Source organism: Erithacus rubecula (assembly GCF_903797595.1).
Source record: "Erithacus rubecula genome assembly, chromosome: 13".
Classification (NCBI taxonomy): domain Eukaryota; kingdom Metazoa; phylum Chordata; class Aves; order Passeriformes; family Muscicapidae; genus Erithacus; species Erithacus rubecula.
In genome coordinates this window covers 11235405-11257441 of record NC_136665.1, presented here as the reverse complement: position 1 = coordinate 11257441, position 22037 = coordinate 11235405, and the positions used below count along the sequence as shown (strand labels likewise).

General features: G+C 46.8%; 1 protein-coding gene across 1 annotated transcript in view; it reads left to right on the top strand.

Annotated features, from left to right (window-relative positions):
- Window positions 1-22037, top strand: part of GRIP2 (glutamate receptor interacting protein 2) — a 76159-nt gene extending 54122 nt beyond the window's left edge. The window contains exons 18-24 of the mRNA XM_079317078.1: window positions 3876-4015; window positions 6281-6457; window positions 9187-9340; window positions 12037-12157; window positions 15598-15834; window positions 17507-17653; window positions 20172-22037. Of these exons, the coding sequence (XP_079173204.1) occupies window positions 3876-4015; window positions 6281-6457; window positions 9187-9340; window positions 12037-12157; window positions 15598-15834; window positions 17507-17653; window positions 20172-20351 (1156 nt within the window). The 3' untranslated portion in view covers window positions 20352-22037. The remainder of the gene's footprint in view (window positions 1-3875; window positions 4016-6280; window positions 6458-9186; window positions 9341-12036; window positions 12158-15597; window positions 15835-17506; window positions 17654-20171) is intronic.

The following is a 22037-nucleotide window of genomic DNA, read 5'->3' as shown; positions in this document are numbered from 1 at the left end:
TTGTCCTGCTGAAACCAGGGATCTCAGGTATATTCTGACCTGTCCTTGCTTGTTGCTCAGTGTGTTACATGTGAAGTATCTCAGTACAGGTTGACATGCCCAAGTATCAGGCATTTATACCAAGCAAATGTAGGAGCAGATTTACCTTCACTGGGGAGGTTACTGTGTGCCTGGATGTGAATGTCTGGGGATGTGTGGGATTCAAAGGATCAGGACATTCCTGAGAGTATAAGGTGGAACTGAGTCATACACTCTATCTTAATTAATCTTTCTGTACTGGAGCTTGTAAATAGATCATTTCAGCAGCCCTGACTCATGCTTCTCTAAGGGTCTCTTACTTTTTGCTGCCTGACAGGCAGAACAACAACAAAAAAAACCCCTGAACAAACTGGTGTAAAGTGCAAGACCTTGGGGATGTTTGACAGCAGATCTGGCCTTTTGGTTTTTTCTGTTTCAAGACCACACTCCCTCTTAGCTGGATTGAAATGGCTCCGTGTCCTTTCTGCATTGGGTTCCCAGAGCTCTCAGCACACTCTGTGAATTTCCATTGCTTCCCTTTGGTGCAGGATGCAGAAGGTCTGTGTCTCCTGTGAAGGAAGGGGATGGACCTAGTCATTAGTGATTCTTCTCTTTGGGGATTTTATATCACTACCTGCCACTGTAGGATTTGGTCTTTTTCCCTATAAAATAATAGCCACAGAGTATCCAAGGCTTTTCTGTGAAGCAATTCTGTACTGTACCTGCAACCCAGTGAGAGAGAGGTTAAGAAGAGCCACTCAAACGCTGTCAGGTGTCAGAAGAGAGTCTTGTACCTTTGTTGATCTCAGTTCCCTTTGCAATTCCACAGTTGTTCTCCTTTAAACTCGGATGCACACTGGTGATTCTACGTCCAGAAATGTAGTGCAGGCGAGTGCTGCAGTGCTGCTGAATTTTGATCAGGAGTGAGCAGGCAGTGAGCAATGAAAAGCCTTGTGAGAAGAGTGATGGAGCTGTTCAGCACGTTCACTGTGCCTGAGTAGCAGATAACAGCATGGGGATGGAGCAGCACAGGGATGTCTCTGGGTAAACTTAGCTCCCTGTGGGGAGGGTGAGGAGCACTGGGATGAAGGCTGCTTGCAGGAAAGGTGCAATTTTTTCTCCTGTGAGTAAGAGAAGGGGGTGATTTGACCTTGTCAAGGCAAGAGGGGTGCTTCTAGTGTTATCCTAAATTGTCCCTTTCCTGGTGTCCCTACCTTTGATCTGTGCCACAGATGCCCTTAGCCAGGCTCTGATTGAAGGATGGGGATCTAAATCCAAATCCATGCTCTTGCTGGAGTAAAGGACATGGTTCAGCAGCATTGACATGGGGTGGACTTGATCCCAGTGTCTGATAACAGGAATCCATGGGCCATTCTTGTAGAGGCACAAGTGAAAGCCTCCACTGCTCTTGGGCTGCTGGCAGTGAGGGAGGCAGGGTGTCCTGTAGGACCTGTCACACATCTATCTGTGGGTGACAGGCTGCCTAATTCAAAAAGGCTTCAGAGTCAGATGACTTAGGTTTTATCTTGACCTTGAACATCTTTTTCTCGTGTCTGATCTTACAGAAACCTACGAAGGCAGCTCAGACTGTTAGATCAGTGTCGAGCTGTGGCTCTCCCCATGTTACTGTCTGTGTCCCCTCCCTGAGTGCCTGCAGATGGTTTCAGCCTGTGCCATAGGACTTGTGTTTTTCTTCTTCTCAACCAAGGGAATGTTGGTTGCCTGAACAATATTGTTCAATTTTGGTTGAGGTGTAATGGTTCTCCAAGAGCAATTTTTGGCTATTGCTGTCATTTCAAAGTGCCAGACCAGCCTCCTTTAGTGCCACCTGCTCAAGTACATGGGAGTGGCTGTAGGAGAGTTTGGTCCAGGAGTATCCAGCACCAAGCCATGCTGGCAAGCAGGAAAAGGGACAGTGACCCTGCTCATATGCCAAGTTATTCCCACCCACCTGCATGCAGCCACCTCTTCCCCAGTGCTTGCTGGGGAGTGCTTGCAGCCCCTTTTACCTTTCCACTTACCTGTTACTCAGTTCTGTCCTTGCATGGCCCCTCTGAGCAAGAAGGGTCATGCAGCCCACGGCTCCTTGGTCTGCTTTGTGTTTGAGGTGAATTAAGGACTGTTGGTGGCAATGGAGAGGCATGAGAGTCACTAGCTGGGAGCTGCTTTCTCTGTCAGCCCTGCTGAGCTTCTGTCTGCCTGGCCTCACAGGGGGGCCCTGAGAGGACTGGGCTTTGGTGTGCTTTCTCCCCCTTGAAGAAAAATACCTGGCTGAATGTGACCTTTCTCTTTAATTGTTTCTGTATTTTTCCCTGCTGAGAGACTTTCACAGTTACTGCAGAGCCATCATGTTCAGGGCTGGCTGGTTGGGCTGGTGTCTTGGGTGGATGTGTCCCCATGCTGGGTTCAGGGGTACAGCGGGAAACCCTTGCATGCTGAAGCACTGCAGTGAGCAAAGGGTTGACTGTAAACTGCCAGCAGTTAGCTTGACTTTTTTTACTACAATAGATGAAACTTTTAAGACAAATACTCTGGTCCCAGTTCGGTCCGTAATTTGTTTGAACGCACAACTCTTTCCCTGACAGCGCTTCCAGGCTGATTTGAGTGGGACAAGACGGACATCTAGTGGCTGCTGGGACCATCATGGCACTGCTGGGTCCCTCAGCAGCAGCAGAAGCTGCAGCCTGAGCAGTCCTGCCTGCTGCTTGGCTGCATTTCCTGATTTACTTACTTAGAGTGGATGTTTCACAGCAGCATCTACAGAAGTTTGATATTTTGGGGAAAGCCAAGCAGCTGTTTTGCCTGTTTTGAGATATCAAATTCCAGTTCTGCAGGAGCTGCAGTCCAGTTTGGAAATGCAACCTGAGGGAGACAAGTTGCCATGGACAAAAAGATATTGCAGTCCAGATTTGCATCTCCTCCTGGCTGCATCACAGAGGTTCCTGATAGCAGAACCTGCTGCAGTACTGGAGGAGGAGGAGGAGGTGGTTGCTGCTCTTGTGTGCTGGCATTTGGAAGCTGGAGTGTGAGTTTGGGAAGCTCAGTCCAGCCAGTGGTGAGTGTGAGCTCTAGCCTTGGCAGCAGCTGGACACCTCCTGCCCTGCCTGCTCTTCCCAGAGCTTCACTGGGAAGAGGCAAAGTGAGCCTTTGTCTGTGTGCAGGCAGAGGGGAAGGATGGAGGAGGGGGAGAGTTGCCATGACTTGTTAGCTTGCCTATTGCTGAAGCCTGAGGATTTATCTAGGTGAAAGCAATAACCAGTGCTGGAACGTGGCTGAGCAATAAAACACAATCTCTTCCTGAGCTGATGGAGAAAGTCACAGAGGTGTATCTGAGTAGGTTGAGCTTTAAGGATATCATTAACTGCAGCTGCTTCAGCTCATGCTTGCACACACATGAGCAATTTTGTTAAGCTATTTTGCTTTGGGTATTTTCCAATAGGTTTCTAGGTTTGTCTCATAATTTCATCAGGGTGAACATGTCCTTCAGTTCCATGTTTGATGACTGTGTTGGACTCCATGTATTGAAAATTTTTGTGCTTTTAACTCCATTGCTGAGAAGTGTTTTGTCTCTTAGCTGGTGTGCAGTCCCAGCTCCCAGGGGCTGGGATCTGAGGGGGCCTTGTGTTCTCAGGGGTATTTGTATGTCTGTGCACATCAAGCTGGGGAGGACCTGGATTCCTGGTGAAGAGGAAGTCACAGGTACAGGAGGAGAAAGTCACAGATAGAGAGTGTGTACCAAGAGGGAACAAAGACATATTTTAAAGTCCTAAGAGTTAATTGCTCAAGTGACAGCTGAGTGTTCTGTCTTCCAGAGGAATTGCTTCTCTGGGGTTTCTGACAGTGCCTTTTCCCTCCAGAACTGGAGCCATCCACGTTGGGGACCGGATCTTGGCAATCAACAACGTGAGCCTCAAGGGCAAACCACTGAGCGAGGCCATCCACCTGCTGCAGATGGCAGGAGAGACTGTCACCCTCAAGATCAAGAAACAGACAGAGAGTGAGTTGAGCTGGGCTGGGGAGGGGGAAGGTTCACCCCAGCAGGGACCCTGGGCCATGGAGCAGCCACTGCTGGGGGGTTTCTGTCGTGTTGTGGAAGGTGAGATGGGTCAGTGGGCATGGGCATGGCTGGGCACAGTGAAAACGTGAGTGTTTCTTGAACTTTGGACTCATAGCCTCTCTGTGGTGATGGGAAGAGATGAAACAGCAGGTTTGTTGGCAACAGTAATTTTTAATTCAGATTGACATCTTGTACTGTTGTTGTCATTCCCTGTCTGTGTTGGTGATTGGCACAAAAGTGAAGCAGAAGTTACTTTTAAATGTAAAAGAATGTGGGATTACAAAAAAATATAACCCTACTAAATAAGCAAGGAGGCTCTGAATTGGTAGAATCCATGAATTTCCCCCTGTTGTCCCCCTCCTTCTCCCTACCCTGCCTTTAATTCAACGGTTTGAAAACAATTGGCAATAAATCTGTTACACCTCTTTTCCTGGCTTGGGGCTCTCAGATCATCTTTCAAAGCATCTAACTTCATTCTAGGGATCCCCTTCTGGTTTCCCTGCTAAGCTCCCTGGGGCTTTGAAGCTGTTGTTGACATAGTATAAAAAACCAGAAGCATACTTAGTACTGGCAGGTCACTGTTTTCTGGGGGACAGAAGGGTGACTGGAAAAAAAGAGGGATCATGTAAATTTTCTCCCTGATTGCATGACCACAGCCAAACAGAGGCTTTTTAATACATTCAGAAAAGTACCAGGTGCATTCTGACTTCATTCCAGTCTCTCCCACCCCCAGTATTTTCCTCTTTTTTGGTGTGATGCTTCTGCAGTCGGTAGATTTGGCCAGACTTACCCAGCCAGTGGCCCACAGTGCTGTGGGAATTAAAAGAAATCAAGAGATAAAGCTTTTCCAAGCAAGCATGGCCCTTGGGATGCCTGTCCTGCATCTGAAAAAGTGGCATCACTCTTAAACATAGAACTTCTCTAGACCTCAAGGCAGTTTGCAGATGTGTGGCAATGCACCTGTTCTACAAATGGATGAAGACTGGGCATGGGGTAGGGACATGGCAAATAGAACTGGGGGATTGATTCCTCTTCAAGAAGCCCCAGTCTCTTCCCCTGTAGCCAAATATCTTAGTCCTTGGTCTGAAACTTCTTTTTTCCTCCTGCTGACACTTAGCATTGTCACAGCCACTTGGTGAAATAATTGACATGCAAGTGCCTGTTGGAGACTCGTTAATCATTCAGAGAATGAAGCAGGTGTAATTGAAATTTCAAGGTAATCTTGAGTTAATCATGGTGAGCAATCTTCTGAAGGCTTGGAAAACAGGGACTTTCAGGACACTGGGCTTTGTTTGGTAAAATAATCTCTCCTCATTGACAATTGCAGACTTTCAGAGGGCTTTTTATCCCTCAGGTCAGTGATCCAGGGTGTGGATGGCTGACAAGATACCTAATCAGCAAGGACTTTAAAATATCCAGAACAAAGAAGTGCTTGTGCTGAGAAATCATTCTTTGCATAGCTTTTGCCTGAAAAGAAATTTGATATAATGATAATAAGGGCCTGTTAGCACTAAAATAATGAAAGGGAAGGTCTGGGCTTCATCATTCACATTCAGCTCCCATTTTCCGATCACTGATCAGGGGAAATTCAGCCTCAAAATACCACACCCAGGAATTCCACTGTTGTCACATGCATGGGAGACTCTGGAGAGGTGGTGGTTAGCTTTGAGTTCTTATGAGGTAGTACAGTTGTGGAGAGGGCAATATCTTCAGCAGGGGTGGTAGTCACTGGAGTCTAATTAAAACATCTGTTTGTAGCCAAGTTTGTATCCAGCACCTGCCCTGGTGCTGCTCTGAGTATAAAGGAGGCCCTCTGAGACCAGAGAAACTACAGGGCATTGCTTGCAGGAGCCAACATTTCTCTGGGCAGGGCTGTTTGGAGGAAGCTTCCAAAAGCACAGGAAGATGTGCTTGTGAATTGAGATTAGGTCCCAACTCTCTCATATGTGGAAATCCCAAATCCCCATGGCTGCTTCTTGTATTCCATGTGCTAAAAACTCAGGCATTTTGTCTTGATTCAGCTTGAGATAAGAATAATGCATTAAATCCTTTCAGCTTCATTGCACATGCCTTTCTCAGCTGATTTTGAAGAGCTAAAGAGGTACTTTAAAGACTTACAGTACCTGGGCTTGCTCCCATGCCAGCATCAGCTTTTCCCTGAGGCTTGCTCTTCATGCCTGCTAAAGCAGGATGTTCTGCTTGCAGAATCCTACCCCAAGAAGTCGGGGAGCATCAACGAAATAAGTGACCCAGAAGATGAGCTGACAGACTCCCAGAAAACTAGCAAGCTGTCTGAGATATACTCCACCACAATTGCAAGTGTGGACAATACTGTGGAGTCCTGGGATGGCTCTGCCATTGATGCTGGGTATGGAAGCCAAGGTAAGCCAGGGTTGTGTTTTCTTAGGGGTCTCTTCTCTGTCTGGGTCTTGTCTCAGAACATGAGCCAAAGCCTGTGGCCTGGCCACATTTGTATGGCCTCTTGCTTCCAGCAAGGAACAAAATGTATTTTAGAATGCATTCATGTTGTGCTTTGAGTTGGTCTATCTGTTTAGGCTTTTATTGGCATATTTGTTCTGGCTTATATGGCATCATACTGTTCCCATCATTTTCAAAACCATTACAGCACTTTATAATTCCCATAATCAGAGACAGTATTCACTGGCCATATGTTTTACAGAGTATTTGTTCCATAGCTCACTTTTATTTCTCCAGAGAGGCCTCATAGGACATAATAATCCTCTTCAGGATGTTATAAAATCCACAAGAATGTCTTGTGACTAGAAGCACTTACTTAGCAAAATAATTAAGGTAATACTACAAAAAAGTATCTCTAACTCTCTAGTGAGTGATCAGATGAACATATGTCTTTAAGGTCAGGTTTATTCAGCTGTAGCTTCTAGCAGATGTGGAACTGGAATGGAGGATAGTCTAGTCATGGGAGTATATTTTTACTTGGAGAAAAAGCCCTGGGAAATAGTTCAGAGTCAATGACATAACCAGTTCAGATTTAGTGACATAAGATAGCATTAGCCCATGTTGAAACAAACCAAAATCCTGAATCAACACTGCAACAGGAAACTGGTGGAAAGACTCCTGTCCAGAACAGAATGTGAAAACAGGGAGGGATGCTGCAGAGTGCTGCTGTAAAGTGTGACTGTGCTTTGCTCTCTGCACTCTGGCCCAGTTCAAAGGATAGCACTGCCCAGGTGTCTCTTTCCTCCTCCCTGCATCTTCTTCAGCCTCTGTTCGTCTGAAGTCTTAATTTGGGAGCACAGTTGGGACTGAAGGCTTCATTAAGGAGGAATCCCCTGGCCTTCATAATGCTGCAATCCTTCTCCATCTAATTGAATGTTAACACAAGTTGGACACTGGGAAGTGATTGCTTTGCTGGTAAATTGAGAACAAGTAATTGAGCACAGTGCCCCAGGGAGTGGGGCTGGTGCCAAGTTGCCCAAGATCCACACACTGCAACTTTGCTTCAGGGGCTCTCTTGTCTTCCCTGGTAATTGCATTTGGCTGCAGGTGGTGCAGGGTTGCTGGCTCGGAGGTGGGGTGCTGGGAGGTAGGGAGAAGGGCATGGGGGGGTTGCCCATGGGATGGGCATGGAAAGCAGGGTGCAGAGAAACCTGGGAATCAAAGAGCCTGGAGATTGGGTGTTACACTCCAAATGGAGAACTAGAGACCAGGCTCTGCAGCTTTGTAGGCTTTAGCTTCATCCACAGCACTAGATGGCTCAAGGAAAGATTTTGGCAGGGAAGCTGTGCTGGGCCTGGTGGGAACATGCCACCAGGTGGCTCTGAACCCCAGGGATCCAGCCTTGTCTCTGGAAGGAGGAGGTGAATCTGTACTGATGCCAGGTGACTGCTCTGGACAGGTCCCCCTGTGCCCAGGCCAGACCTGCTGCCCAGCTGCTGCAGGGACCTGCATCCAGGGCCCTTGTCCTGCTCTGGCACCAGTGAGTGCTTCTCACTGCTCTAAGATGTTGGCAAGCAATTTTCTCCAGAGAAGTCTAACCTTTAAAAACACTCAGAGGAAACAATCAGTTAAGTGAAATTACAGGCCTTGGCATTTTCAGAGAAATGTTGGCATTGTCTTTGGGTATTTCCAGTGCTCTTCGCTGTTTAGGACGTCAAGTCTCCCTTAATTACTATTTCTCCGTTACTTCTTCCTGTTTGCTTGGCACAGTGTGTGATGGGAGAGTACAGTGTTTCTTGGAAAGGTCTGAGGATTTCTCTGAAACACTGAATGGCAGTAGGAGGTGGGCAGGGAACTCAGGAGATTATTTCTACTGCAGATAGCACTGACTCCTGAGGAATTATCTGTTTTGGAAGTTTTCTGTTTAGGCATCTTCTCATGAGACTTGAGGATCTTGTGACTTGCTAGTGATGGATTTTCACCTCTGAAGTAAGATACTGCAGTGGAAAAGTCCATGGGGGCAGATGTAGTGAAACTTGTCTTATTTCATACTAACAGTCTGTATTGATCTCCTGTCAAATGTAATATAGATGAGCCTCCTCTGCTCTCAAGCCAGCAGAGTTTTTCATCCTATTCCTTGCCTTTCACACACATGTCCCTGAAGCAGCTTCCTTTACCTGCACCAGCTGATCCCAAAGGCATAGGAATTCTGAGAGAATTCTGGCTGGCAGCTCTTCAGATCAGAGCTGACTCTTCCTCATTACCACTGCTGAGGGAAGCTTGTCAGGATCGTTCCTTTGCCCTTTGAAGAATTTGTTGTATTTAAAGGTGACTGATTCAACAACATAATTTCTGCTGTGTTCAGGGTGGAAACAGGAGCTGTTGACCACAGCTGGAACTGGCTGGAGGTAGGATCTGCATCTGTGGGTATGTGTACTCCCAGGTCTGTGGATCCCAGATCCACATTGTAAAAGTACTGAGAAGCAGGGAAGAAATATCAACATCCTGAGAAGCTGCTTTGAATGAAGTCAGAAGAGATTGGAAGAATTGCTTTTGGATGACTGGGATGGAAAGTGTGCAATCCATTGGAACCTAGGGAAGGAGGCTCTCCTGGCTCTGTGTGTCCTACTCCATTTGGGGTTTCTGACCAGGTACTGCCTCTCTCTTCCTCCACCCCCTCTTGCCTTCCCCAGGTACATACATACCCCAGGCTGCTGGCATAGCCCTCCATCCACATGAGTGGAGACACAGCAGGCAAAAGAGCAGCACCCCCCCAGCAGACCCCAGGAAAAGCTACCCCTACATGGATGGAAGCTTCAGTGAAGATGACTGGGACAAGCCCAGCAGGTACGGAGAGGTGGGAGGAGGCAAGGAGGTGCTTGGAAGTATGGCTGTCACTGCAGGGACATGGGGGGCATGGGAATGGGATGGAGTGGCCAGGAATGTCCCACTTGGCATCACCAGCCATGGGGAAGGATGCTGGTGTTGCACTGGCTGTTTTGGGCCACCTCCATATTGTCAAGTTACCCCAAGTGTAGCTCTGTGGCACCTCTGCCATGGCCAGGTGACATTTGTGTTTGGAGTTAGGGTGGTCTCAGCTGTATGCACCACAGGCTTCTACCATGTTTCTTACTCCTGCCATGTAAAGGCTGCAGTATTTTTGTAGTTTAGGTGTAGTAAATAGATATGGTCAGGGCTATCCCTGTGTGTGTTGGCTAGACTTTTTTGAGAAAAAAAGAAAATGCTGTAACACCTCCTAAGGCCAGGGAGGCATCTGCAGCTTCCCAGTGCTTTGGGTGAAAATCCTGCTGGATCTGCCTTGGCCAGAGATTGCCCCTCACTGAGCCACACATAATGGAAAAGCCCCATTACTTCAAAACTTCCCCTCCCCTCAACATCCTCCAAAGTCCCCATAGTTGTGTGTGTCCTGTTGTTACTGTCAGTTCTTTTTTCTCCTATTTTTTTTCTTTGACTTTTGTTTGTCCAAACAAAACCCTTAGAACATCTCATGGCCATTTCCACCTATTTAAAGATGATCAAGCTGGCAGGAAGGCTGGCAGCACCGAAGACTTTGTTCTTGTTTTGCCTCTCAGCAAGAGCCAGTTCACAGAGGTCACTGATCCCTCGTGGCCCTCCGGGCGAGGCTGCTGGCAGCTGAAGTTGGCAAATCTGAGCCCTTGAAACCCCCATGTCCCTAATGAGGACTCTGAGCCCTGGTGTCAAAGTGCAAGTGAGATGGTTCATGCTGCTGAGCCCTCTTTATTAGAGAGAAAATCAAACCCTGACAGCCTTTAGCCTGGAAGAACCTGCTGACCCAGTGATGTGGGAGCCCGTTCTGATTCATCTGTCCTGGATGTGTTTGTGTATTGCTGCTCTGAGAGGCAAGACTCTGGTAACTAGAAGGGACATTTGCCTCTTTGGGAACCTGGGAGCAGAGGAAGGAAATGAGTAAGGGGAAAAAAAAATCAAAAATTCCTCTTTGGGGGAAATTTTGGTTTGTTTTTATAAAGTCTTGCTGGGTGTTTATTTGACCTTTCTGCCTGGTGTAAAGGCTACTGTCCTTTAAAAGCTGATGAAAGATAGGGGGTGAATTTAAAATACAATAAGCCATGTCATTTACTGCTCTCTTCAGGAAGTCGTGATCCCACAAGGAGCAAAAGGGTGTGTGAGTTTCTGCCTGCTACAGACTCCCATTTAAACCAGTGGATCAAAGAGAAAGTGTGTGCTAAAGACTTTGCAGTTGTAAAACATCTGGAAAAAGACCAAAGGGTCATTATATATTTAATGGAGGCCAAGCTGTCTGTGACATGTGCTCAAGTAAAATGTTTTGACTTTGCTGAGTGGCTCTGGTGGATATGTCCCTTCCTGTCTGTGGAGCTGAAGACCATTAAACCATGCAAGATACTACCAGATGGTGCAGAGCTGGAGCATCATCCATGCAGCTCCTTATAAGATATGTATAAGATGCATTAGGGCTGCGCTAATATCACTGTCCCCTTGGGGCTCTTCCCATGACACATTAGTGTGTTTATCATGATCTTGATTTCACGGAGAGTTTCCTTCAAGAGGCTCCTGTTAAACACAGCACTGGTGGTCTGAATTTTGCAGTCTGGTGTTCAGTAAGCAGTGTCCAGCATCACCTGCTTGTTTGTTCAGAGGATTTCACCATGTTTAATTGCTGTTTGATTTAGAGGTATGACCCTGGCTTGTGGTCAGAGATAAAAAGTGCTGAAACTGCCAAGGTGGGGAATTGCAGAACCTCCCAGCACACGGTGTTCACGTTAACATCTGTTTGTACCAGCTTGAGAGAGGTTCTCTCTAACCTTACTCTCTGTTGTAGACAGAACTGGTGGCAAACTTTACACAGCTGTAAGTGCCAAGACTGCTATACAGCAAAAAAAAGAGAGATCTCCTGAAAGTAGCAGCTCAGTTCCCTGGCCATCCCAAAGCAAATGAAACTCGGTTTGTATGGGTTGAACATGACACTGTTGATACTGCTGGCTGTAGTGTGCGTTTGCTTGTCCAGCCCAGGGCAGTCATTTTTATATACATCTTTGCATTATTTACTCTCATAGAGACCTAATGTATTTATCATTTTCTCACCATGTCTGTTACCCTCTGTGTTTTTCTCTCTCTTCTCAGGTGTTCTGTGTCTCAGATCTGAGCTCTATCCCATCAGCCTTTGTACTAACAGTCTCTGAGGCTCCTGGTTTACCCATAACGCATCCTTTTTTCTTTCACTTCTCTATTTCACCAAAAAGTCTTCCTAAACCTACAATCTTCCTACAGGCACTTTTTAATTTACCCTTTGAACTTTGACATTACTACACCAACTTAATGCTTCCTTTGAAGGACACTTGCCCCGTTAGTAAATGCATGGAGGTCTCGTATGTGGACTCTTGTTTGAAAAGTTCATATTGTTTGCTTTTGTATATGAAGACTCTTCAAGTCTGCTTTTACTGGTGAGACACTTGCTGTAGCCTTGCAGCTTTCACCCCGCTGCAGAAGAGTGCTGACAATATTTGGTTCCTACGTTACAACAGATACCCCAACCGCCAAAATGGCCTTGAGACCACTCATGAGGACAATTTTTGGCGTGTTTTTGGAGAAGCTTTGGAGGATTTGGAAACATGCGGCCAGTCTGAACTTTTGAGGGAGATTGAGGTAAATCACTTTCTGAATTTGCTGCTGACCTGACTGTTTTGCTCTTTCCATAAATGTTAGACCGTTTCCCCCGGAGGTTATTTGCCCATAGCATCCCTGAGCTGCCAGTGGTATGAAGATGGGTTTGGGTTTAATTCCTGTCAGGCTTTGTGCTAATGGGTGACTCTGCCTCATTAGACAGCTGCTTGCATGTGCTCTTTCCCTGAGCCCATGTCTTGCCTGCCAGGAACTCCACGCCCTTTTCACAAACTGTTTCTGGCCAATAATCTTCACATGACTGTTGGCAAGCCTTCCCCATCCAGTGGCAAACACTCTGCTTGGAAGGATTTTGTCTGTCCAAAGCACTTGAAGGCCAAGCAAAAGGAGCCCCACAGAGCCCCAGTGGGACTGAAGCCTTGGCTTGCTCCAAGTGCCGACAGGCACACGTATCTTGCATTCAGCTGTCACTCTGCCGGAAACTGTTTCAGTGAAATAGGTAATTGGAACCTTTTCAGCCAGCCTTCCCCATGGAAAAATCTGAGAAAGTAATTGCTTCCTGCAGAAATAAAGGTGTTTCCTCTCTTCACAAACCACTTTCTCTTTTCTTTATCCAAAATGCTTTGGAGGTCATGTTATTGTGTCCGGTTATAGGATGAGGAGCCTGGATTTCTAAGTCATGGGATGCAAATAAAGGGCCCCCTTGAGACTGTGAGCAGAAGGAAGCAAACCTGCCTTGCAGGATGGGGCATGTGCTGCTCCCTGCCCTAGTTCTGCTCCCACAGCCTGAACAAAGGAGGAGGACCCCATAAGACCATCTCTCCCTGTGCCCTCCAGGTGCAGAGGACTGGGGAGAACTCTCTGGGTCATGCCCTCCATCACTCCCAGTGGGACTGGTTTCATGTACATTTGCATATTGCTGAGGCTTCAGAGAAAAAAAGGCAACTTCTGACTAATTGAAGGTCGAAGAGGAAAGTCCTGTTTTGGTTTGTATTGTGACAAGGGACTTGCTAATTGTCCTTTCCTCCTTGATCCTTAGCAACTGTAAGTGGAGGAGGAAATCTCAATTAAATGTATTGTGTTGAAGCATGGAACACTGTTTTTATTATCTTAACTGCTTAAGAAAATGCTGACTTAAAAAAAAAGCCCCACAAGACACTCAAAACCCCAAATCCCCAGCCCTCCCAGACTATAACATTTTCCCTTGATCACTCATTTCCTGGATCTGAACGTATTTAGAAACAAGTTTAGGCAGCTGTTCTCAACCTTTCTGAACAGTTGTTGACTGCTTAAGAGAAAGTACCTCTCTAAAATGATGCATAAATATTTGTTTTCTTCTGGAATCTAAATGCAAAAGAAGGGATTTGTTGGGCTTTCTTTTGTTTTCCAGGGATTTGTGGTGCAACTGGTGTTTTATGCTGTTTGGAGCTTTGACAGTTACAGAAATGCTTTTAAACATGTAAAGGAATCTTACTGAAAGCTGAGCACCTCCAGGGTTTTATGTGTATTAAGCACGTTTCTAGAATATTTGGGAAGTTTTGGAGACAGAAGAGAAGTGCTCTGTTTTTATCAGGAAGCTGTTTGGTTCAACTCCTCTTTTGTCAAATCCAAAATATTGCTGATCCCTTCCTCCCTCTCCATGTGCTCAGCCTTTGTGAAGTGTGCTGTGGGATGTGCAGCACTCACTGGGGCTTTTGCTATATTGCAACTTAGCCCCAATACTCAGCCTCCTGTCATTTGATGACAGTCAGAGATTTGATTTGTTTGTATTTAAAAAAAAAAAAATGCCCCTTCATACTTTGCTTTTAAATAAGAAAAAGAGTCATGCAAGGTGATCCATGATGGCCTGAAAACAGGTTCACACACAGTTGGAATCCACATCCAGGCTATGAGTATGGGAAGAAACAGGCTCTTTCCAGTAAACTCTGTGTTTCTGCTTTGCTTTGAGGGCAGCCAAAACATGGGAAAAATAATGCAGAGCAGCCACAGGCTGGAAAAGTCTTGAAATTGCCCTTTTTGCTGCTTGCACTAAACCTAAAGCTTATGGAAAAACTTCAGAAAATTATTTTTAATGCTGCAAGGAGGATTTAAATGTCGTGAAGATGGAGAATGAGTCCAGTGCTGTTGGGTCCTGCTTGGTTGTGGTGTTTGCAGTCCATGGGGGAGGGCAGTGCCATGGTGTGCACAGACCTTTCTGTTTTCCCTCTCTCTGCACAACAGCCTGGGGGCTGAGGCTACCCAAGGGCAGTGACCAAACGTACCCTGGTTGTCTGTGCTGTTGTTTGTTAGTCTGCCTGTCAGGTATGTGGTAAGTCAGTGTCCTTCCACGTACCAGGTATTTGAATTTTGTCTGAACTTGAGCTGATCAAGTCATGTGTGAAGACCTGTAAAGTGCAAAGCTAAAAGGCTTTCTGTATTTTTTTCCAACCCTTTTCGGGATAACATTTGCTGGCATTTTCCTACTGCCACCATAATTCACTTTATTTGCCTTTGTTCCAACTTGGAGCAAAGAGCTGGAGGGTCTTGATTAGAGATTTAGTTGGATGATATTTCTCCTGTGCACAGGAGCAATTGCTCTTTGACTTGCCATGATTAGTGTTGAAGAATTTTGCTATCTGCTTCCTAGTTTTCCTTTAATTTCTTTACCTCTTGACATTTATTGGGACTGCAGACCCTTTGAACTTGAGCTTTGAAATTACAGGTTTCATTATGCTGTTGAAATGGACTCTATGACCTGGAGCCAGCTGAGGTTCCACGGACTGGATTCTTGACTCCTTCGTTTGCTTTGATCAGCATAATCTCATTAGTGAAAAACATTGCCAAATGGAGTCAAATCTACTTAGGGCCATCTTTTAATGGATGCTATCTAGGATGACCAGGCTGAAATACTACTTAATTTCATATTTTTAACTCAGTTTTGCTCAGTGATGGCTCCTATTTACTGACAGATAAAATCCCAATTTTTGTGCTGAATTTTCCTCAGTGGAGTCCAAGGCATTGGCTCCCGTGGGCCAGGGTCGTGTGATGCTGGAGAGGAGCTGCAGCCTGCAGAGGGAGAAAGGCTGGAGGGCCAGGCAGACACTGGTTCTTCTGGGAGCTTCTGAGAATGGTGTATTCATCCTCCTTGACTCAGGGTGGTTCATGAACAAAATAAAGCCTGCCTGGCCCTGTTTGTGTAGAAGGGGTCATGGAAAATAAGGCAGTGCTTTACAAATGTTTCCTTCTGAGATTAAGCTCCTTGTTGGAGTTGGGGTGGAGAGCACGAAGTGGCTCAGCCATAGACCTGGAAGCAGGCTCCTGATGTCTGGGAATGGCTCTTACAGCTCACAGGAAGAGCTTCTTGGTAGTTATTTTCTGATTAATGAGCGCACTGGTGCCGCTGTGCTGTCTGCGCTTTAGTGGCCGCGCGGTCCGTCCGTCCTGCTGCTGGCTCAGCAGAGTGACGCTGTGCCCTCGCCCTGCAGGCATCCATCATGACAGGGAGCGTGCACAACCTGGGCCTGGAGGGCAGCAAGCTGCTCCTGGACTCTGTGAACCCCTCGGGAATGAGCCCACTGAGGAAAGCCAGCTCCAGCTGCACGGACGGACAGACTGACGGCGGCAGCTCCCCCGCCAAGAAGAACGAGAGGAACCTGGACATGAAGAAGATCGAGAAGGAGATGCAGGAAATCATGTCCCCGACCCCCCTTGAGTTTCACAAGGTTTGTGTCACCAAGGGTGGGTGTAACAGCAGTACCTCAATGGTTAAAGCTGTAGAACCTTTGCAACCTTGTAAAAAATCTGCTTTGCTCAGAGGGAACCCCAGAAACTGGTCCTTGTTAGAGCTGGCCCTCATCACAGTCTGCAGCAAAGGTTTCCAGAAGGTCAGGTTAAGATGAAGGAGCTCCTTCAGAAGAGTAATGGGATTTAGCTGCCATCATTCAGCAGGGTTCAAACCTGGGCTTTGCTGTTTCTCTTTATATATAAGATTTCCAGATCCTCGTGCTTTGGAGTTTGTTGATTGCTGTTACAGATAAAAGTGAGGGAGCTCAAAGTATGGCCCCCTGGAGACCCATCAGCTCTTTTCCTGTGGTAAGCTCCATTTAGTAGGCCACTTCTTAAATAAAAAACTACTTCTCTCTGCTTCCACTCCACTTCAGTGATGGGATACCGGTTTGATTTCAGCATCCAGCTGAATGTCGCCAGTTTAACCATTGTGCAAGGCAGTGGCAATTAGGAAAAGTAATTAACTGTAGAAGGTGATGATGTAGAATGCAAGCAGGGAAGAGAGCTGAAGAGGTTTCAAAATTTTGATTGCCTTTTTCTTTCCTAATGTGACTTCAGAATGAAACCTGCAGTTATGGTAGTTGGGAGAAAACAGCTTTTCCATGTTTCATCCTCTTTTGCCCTTCAGGGCATGGCAAATGTGTCTTTAAATAAAACTCCTTGGTACCTGAAGGAGGAGAGCTGGGTAATTAGGCATATTGTAGGGTGACTCTTCATTCTGCTGGAGCATCTGGTGTTGGCAGTGTTTGGAAATGAGGTTGAGGCCAGGTGGGATGCTCCTGTTCATCATCCTGAGCATTGTTCTGCCCCAGGATAGCAGATCCATGAGGCTCACCCAGCCAGCAGCACAGTCATGGAGTGAGCCAGGGAAGAGATTCACTCCCTGCTCATGGGAGGCAAGGGGAGATTTTGATGGTGTTGGGGAATTAGCTGTCCTTGGCTCCCAGTGTTATTCCATGGCAAGACACACTTCCTGCAGTGGTCTTCTCCTTTAGGCAAGGCCAAAGCATGATGTGCCCAAGGGAAGGATGGTGACATTGCCCATTTCTTGTCCTCAGGGCGTCAGCACTTACTGATATGAATAATCTGAAAATATCTTGTGAATAATATGGAGAATTTTAGATGTTCCTGCTAAGTGATGTATTAAAAATGAGCTGTCTTCACATTTGACTCACTACATTAAAAATTCCCAGTAAACATGCGGATTTTTCATGTGCTGGTCTGGCACACACAGAGGATACACAGCATAACCTGGCCCAGGGAAGGTGATGCTCCACTAAAAACATTTGTTTGCTGCTCTTTGGGTGAAACATGAGTACTGTTCCAATACCTGTGTTTCCTTCCACATCCAAGGGTGAGGGACTGGTATGGAGTTAGTTTTATGCCAGTCACCAAAGCAATTCTCCTGTGATGATGGTGTCAGGTAAATAAGGCTCAGTCTGTGTTATCTGCCCAGGCTAAGAGAAACCTGCCCAGGAGACCCAGAGCAGAATTGCTGTAGGTCTGCACAAATTACTCATGGTGCTATCATCCTGGCAACCCTGTACATCACATCACCTCCTTCCTCTGCTGCATTGAAACCTGCTTGTTCTCTTTCTGCCTCTCCAGATGACACTCCACAAAGACCCGGAGAGCGAAGACTTTGGATTCAGTTTGTCGGATGGCCTGCTAGAAAAAGGTGTCTATGTAAATATGGTCCGTCCGGATGGGCCAGCAGATCAGTGTGGCCTCAAGCCATATGACAGAGTGCTTCAGGTAATAAATGCAAAATGCAGTTCTGGAGGCTGGGACGGAGTGAATGAGTGGCTGAGAGGAAGAGAGAAGTGAGACCCATCCATGGCAGCACTAACTTTAATGAAAGGTAATAGTTAGTCAACTAGGTGAGCTCTTAGCCACCAACACTCAATGGGACCTGTGTTTTATAATAAGAAATCACTAGGTAGTACCTTCAGGTGGTACTCCAGGTGGTACTCCTAGGTTACACTGGTCCAGGGCACAGCCTGTTCTGTCCTTTTTGAGCTTGGACAGCTCAAAACAAGCAAAAAGCTGTGTTGCTTCCTTTCCTCACCCTCAGTCCTGTTCCTGGTATTTGGATGAACCAGACTGTATTGACCAATACGTGTTCCTGTGAAGCCCCTTGTGGAATTAAGTGATGTTCATGAAGTTCTGTGCATGCCTTTGATAACTAGAAGAGTTTTCTAGGAAACACGCCCTTCAAGCAAGGTTTTTTTTATGGATATTTTTCTTTGAAAAATGCTTCATCTGAAATAGCTTATGCAGAAACAGAATAAAAACTCTGGTCAAAACCACAGTCTGTAACAAATGTGCCCTGGGAATATCGGACTACCAGAGGGACAGAAAAAGCCCGGTGAGTTTTGGAGATTGGAGAGAAGCTCTGTGCAGATGAAAACCAACTATTTCAGCTTTGAGACAACTCAAACAGCAACTGAAGGAAGTGCAACCTCTGTGGAAAAATTGCCACCATTTAGAAATGCAGATATTGAGACCATATTTGGAAACACTCAGATGTTTAGCTTTACTAATTTCTAGGTGGGGGTTCTTAGCAGTGGGATTAGAGCCAATACTTTATGTACATCAGGTAACTGGAGGACTGGCAGCACTGTGGGGAACCTTGTTTAAGCTTGTTATGGTCTCTAGCCAGTTGGCTGCTATACAATTATTCCTTCTCAGCTTCAAATAAAAGATGGTGCAAGAATGAACAAGAAGCTAATTAGGCTCTGGGCTGCCTTTCTGTTCAGTGTTGGATGTGCCGCTCTTTGTGAGTGCCAAGTGCTCTGGGAGGTGTGCCCAAAATCCTAACCAGAGCAGCATGGAGACTTTGGACACCCTTTTTCCACATGCTGTGCTGCACAGCTCACACCTACAGGCACACGAGGCGTCTGCCATGGCCTTGACATGGATTTGGGAATGAGGGATTGCAGACGTGCTGTGGTGAGTCCCCCAGGAAGCAGAGATGCATTGCTGAGGATGCTGCACAGAGCTGCTGATTGTGATGTGCCCGAAGGCCGGCGGAACACCTTGTCCCTGCTGTCACACAGCCTCCACTCTGCTGCATGGATTGACTGGAGCATGGCATTGCCCTAGTGGCACTTCTGCACTGGAGCTGCCTGGCTGGCACAGAGCAGGGGCAGAGCAAGCTCGTGGTTTATTTCTCCTTGTCTATGAGTGGGCTAGAAATTGTCGCTCTGCTGCAAGGGGCAGTATTGGGGTCTCTGTGTGAACACTGGCTGGGGTGGGGGGACACTGCTGCTTTCACAGACCCAGCACTGTGGGCATGCATTCATTCTGGGAAGGGGTTTGGGATGGAAGGGTTGTATGGAGCCAAATACCCAGCCCTTACCCAAAGAAGGAAGCAACACCTGGCCCCAGGGGTTAAGTTCACTCCAAAGGCATATGGGAAATTCCTTTTCCCCTTCCTCACTTCCCATCCCTGTGCCATTTGCCAGCCTGCTCTGTCCCAGAACTGTCATGGCACCAAGCCCAGGTGTTCTGGTAGCTGTAGGTGAGAGAGCTGGGGTGGTTTCTCCAGATGACCCAGCCTAGAAATGTGCTTGAAGGTCTGCAAGAGCCAGCAGTAACTGCTTTCACTGTTGAATCCTACAGAGACAATTTGAAGCTGCCTCCTGTGCCCACATGAAATGCATCCAGACTCCTGGGAAATGAAGAATATAAATGGGGAGAGGGGAAGCAGGAACTGTTTGGTATAGTCTGGGTTTACCTCTGGCTGAGCTGGAAAATGGTTGCCAAAAGCCTCAGGCCTTTATTTGTTTTCTATGTGCTGAATATTTGGCACCACAAATTTAAGGCCAGTAAAAGCCATTATGGCAAAAAAAAAAAAAAACAACAACAAAAAAAAAAAAAAAAAAAAAAAAAAAACAAAAAAACAACAAGGAAAGCAGCAACATTTTTTTCTACAGGCTTGAACAGGAGAACTGGTTTTGAGCCCTGCAATGTTTAATACTTGTAATACTGCCCCAGGCACTGGAGGTTTAGGTTCATGCCTGGTCCAGAAATTTTTTCCCCCTTTCTCTATGAGTTACTGCATCATTTCTCAGCTAAGCATGGATGCTCATTCTGAAGGGGTGCTTCTGCTCTTCTCCATTGTGAACCTGGAATCAGGGACCCCCAAGAGTTGTGGTTTTTTTTTTTTTTTTTCCAGCTGGGGTTTAGCACCAATGTTGCATCTGCTGACTAACAAACATGATCTTTCTGTTGTTCCTCCCCATGGCATGTCCTAAATCCATCCCGGCAGGTAAACCGCGTCCGAACGAGAGACTTTGACTGCAGCCTGGCCGTGCCCTTGGTCTCCGAGGCCGGAGAGCGGCTGGAGCTGGTGATCAGCCGGAGCCCGGTGGCGCCGGAGGGGAGCGGAGAGCGGGGGGCGCCGGGGCCCCGCGGCGCCGAGGCCGAGGCCAGCGTGCAGACACTCTGAGAGCGGAGCGGACCCTGCCTCTGCTGAGCTCTTGCGGTGTTTGGGCCGTTTCTCCTGGCTTTTTTTTGCACTGGTGTTTGTAAATGCGTTGTGTACCATAACCTACAAGTGGGGAGGTGGGTCTTCAGTGAGGCTGTAGACCCCAAATATTGCTGGAAAGGTCAGAGCTGGGTGTGCGCCGGGCTGTGGCAGCGACGGCAGCGGGACAAACTGCCAAAGGGAGGAAGGAGCATCCACAGCCATCCCCCATGGCAGGGCATCCCCCTGTGCTCCTGCCATCCGGTGTGCAGGGTCCTGCCTCTGACATCCTCACCCTGAAAGGCGTTGGCCATCCTACAAACACACATGGTGCTATTATGTTCTTTGTTTGCTCAGTTAATCACATACAGCAGGACTGAAATGCCTTTCCTTTTATGTTGTGCCCAGCTCCATCCTTTCAACACTCCTGGCAAATTAATTCCTGCAGCCCCTTGTGCTCCCAGTGCAGGGCTGTGGAGAGACCTGGTTGAAAGACGCTTCAAAATGTGCTTGAGAGTGGCAAAATGCAATTCCTGTGCAAAAATTGTTATTTGCAGCTGTCTCCTGCCAGCCCTATCCACACTGCCCCCAGGGCCTGGCTTGTCCCGTAGTGGGATTAGCACCTTGTGTGGCTGATGCCCACAAGCAGTGTGGTTACCTGTGCTCAGTAGTGACTGCCTGAATCCCTTTGTTTGTCTGAGCTTCATGGAGATGTCTTGCTTGCAAACCTGGCTTGTGCCTGGAAGTAAATAGCAGAATAGCAAAATTTCCTGTTGTTTTGGATCAATGAAACCTTGCTGTCCCTCTGAGGCAGAGGCATGACAAGCCCTTGGTTGGGTGGGGGTGTCCCATGTCCCATGGCCTGTTTCCCACATTAGCACTTTATGATGGTGTTTAGATGATCCTGGTGGTGGTGTGAGGCCGGCTTTGCTTTGCCTGGGGAGGCCTGGCCATGGATGCAGGAGCTCCCTGAGTCAGACACAGCAGCTCCAGAGCCACTCCCCGTGCCCTGCTTGCCCTTCCATCCCCAGTGCTGTGTGCAGGCTCGGGGGCTGTCAGTGTGTGTGGCTTTGCCAGCCAGGATTGTCCCTGCACTGTCTGTCCCTGTGACAGCACAAAGTACCCGGGGGTTTCTTCCAGGCACGGCCCATCCAGCTCTTGGTTGTTGTAGCCATTTTCTCTTTGAGTATGCAATATCCCATACCATTGCTGCCACAATTGGATAACGTGCCATAATTGATACTGTGGAGCATTGACAGTGCGGCCGAAAGTGTTTTTATATGCAATATTCTGAGCAGTGGAAGCCCTCTGGGGCTTCTCATAGGTTTTTAATGAAGACTTTTAATAAAGGCTTTAAAAAAATTAAAAAAAAAAAGGAGGAAGAAAAACTTGGTCCTTGTATCCCTTCCTATGCATTTTGAATGATATGAAGATGAAATGCATTACTTAAATGTGTATTTTTATCCATATATTAGAGTGTATTCCTTGTAAAGTATTTTTATATGCTAATTTTCTTATGTATCTATGAAAGCACAATATTTAAAAAGTACAGCATTTCAAAGAATATTTTAGTCCTGTTTTGGACCTATTTGTAAATCTCTGTATTTAAATGGGATTGGAATGACTTTGACTTTTTTTTTTTTAATTAAATAAAAGCAAATGAAATGC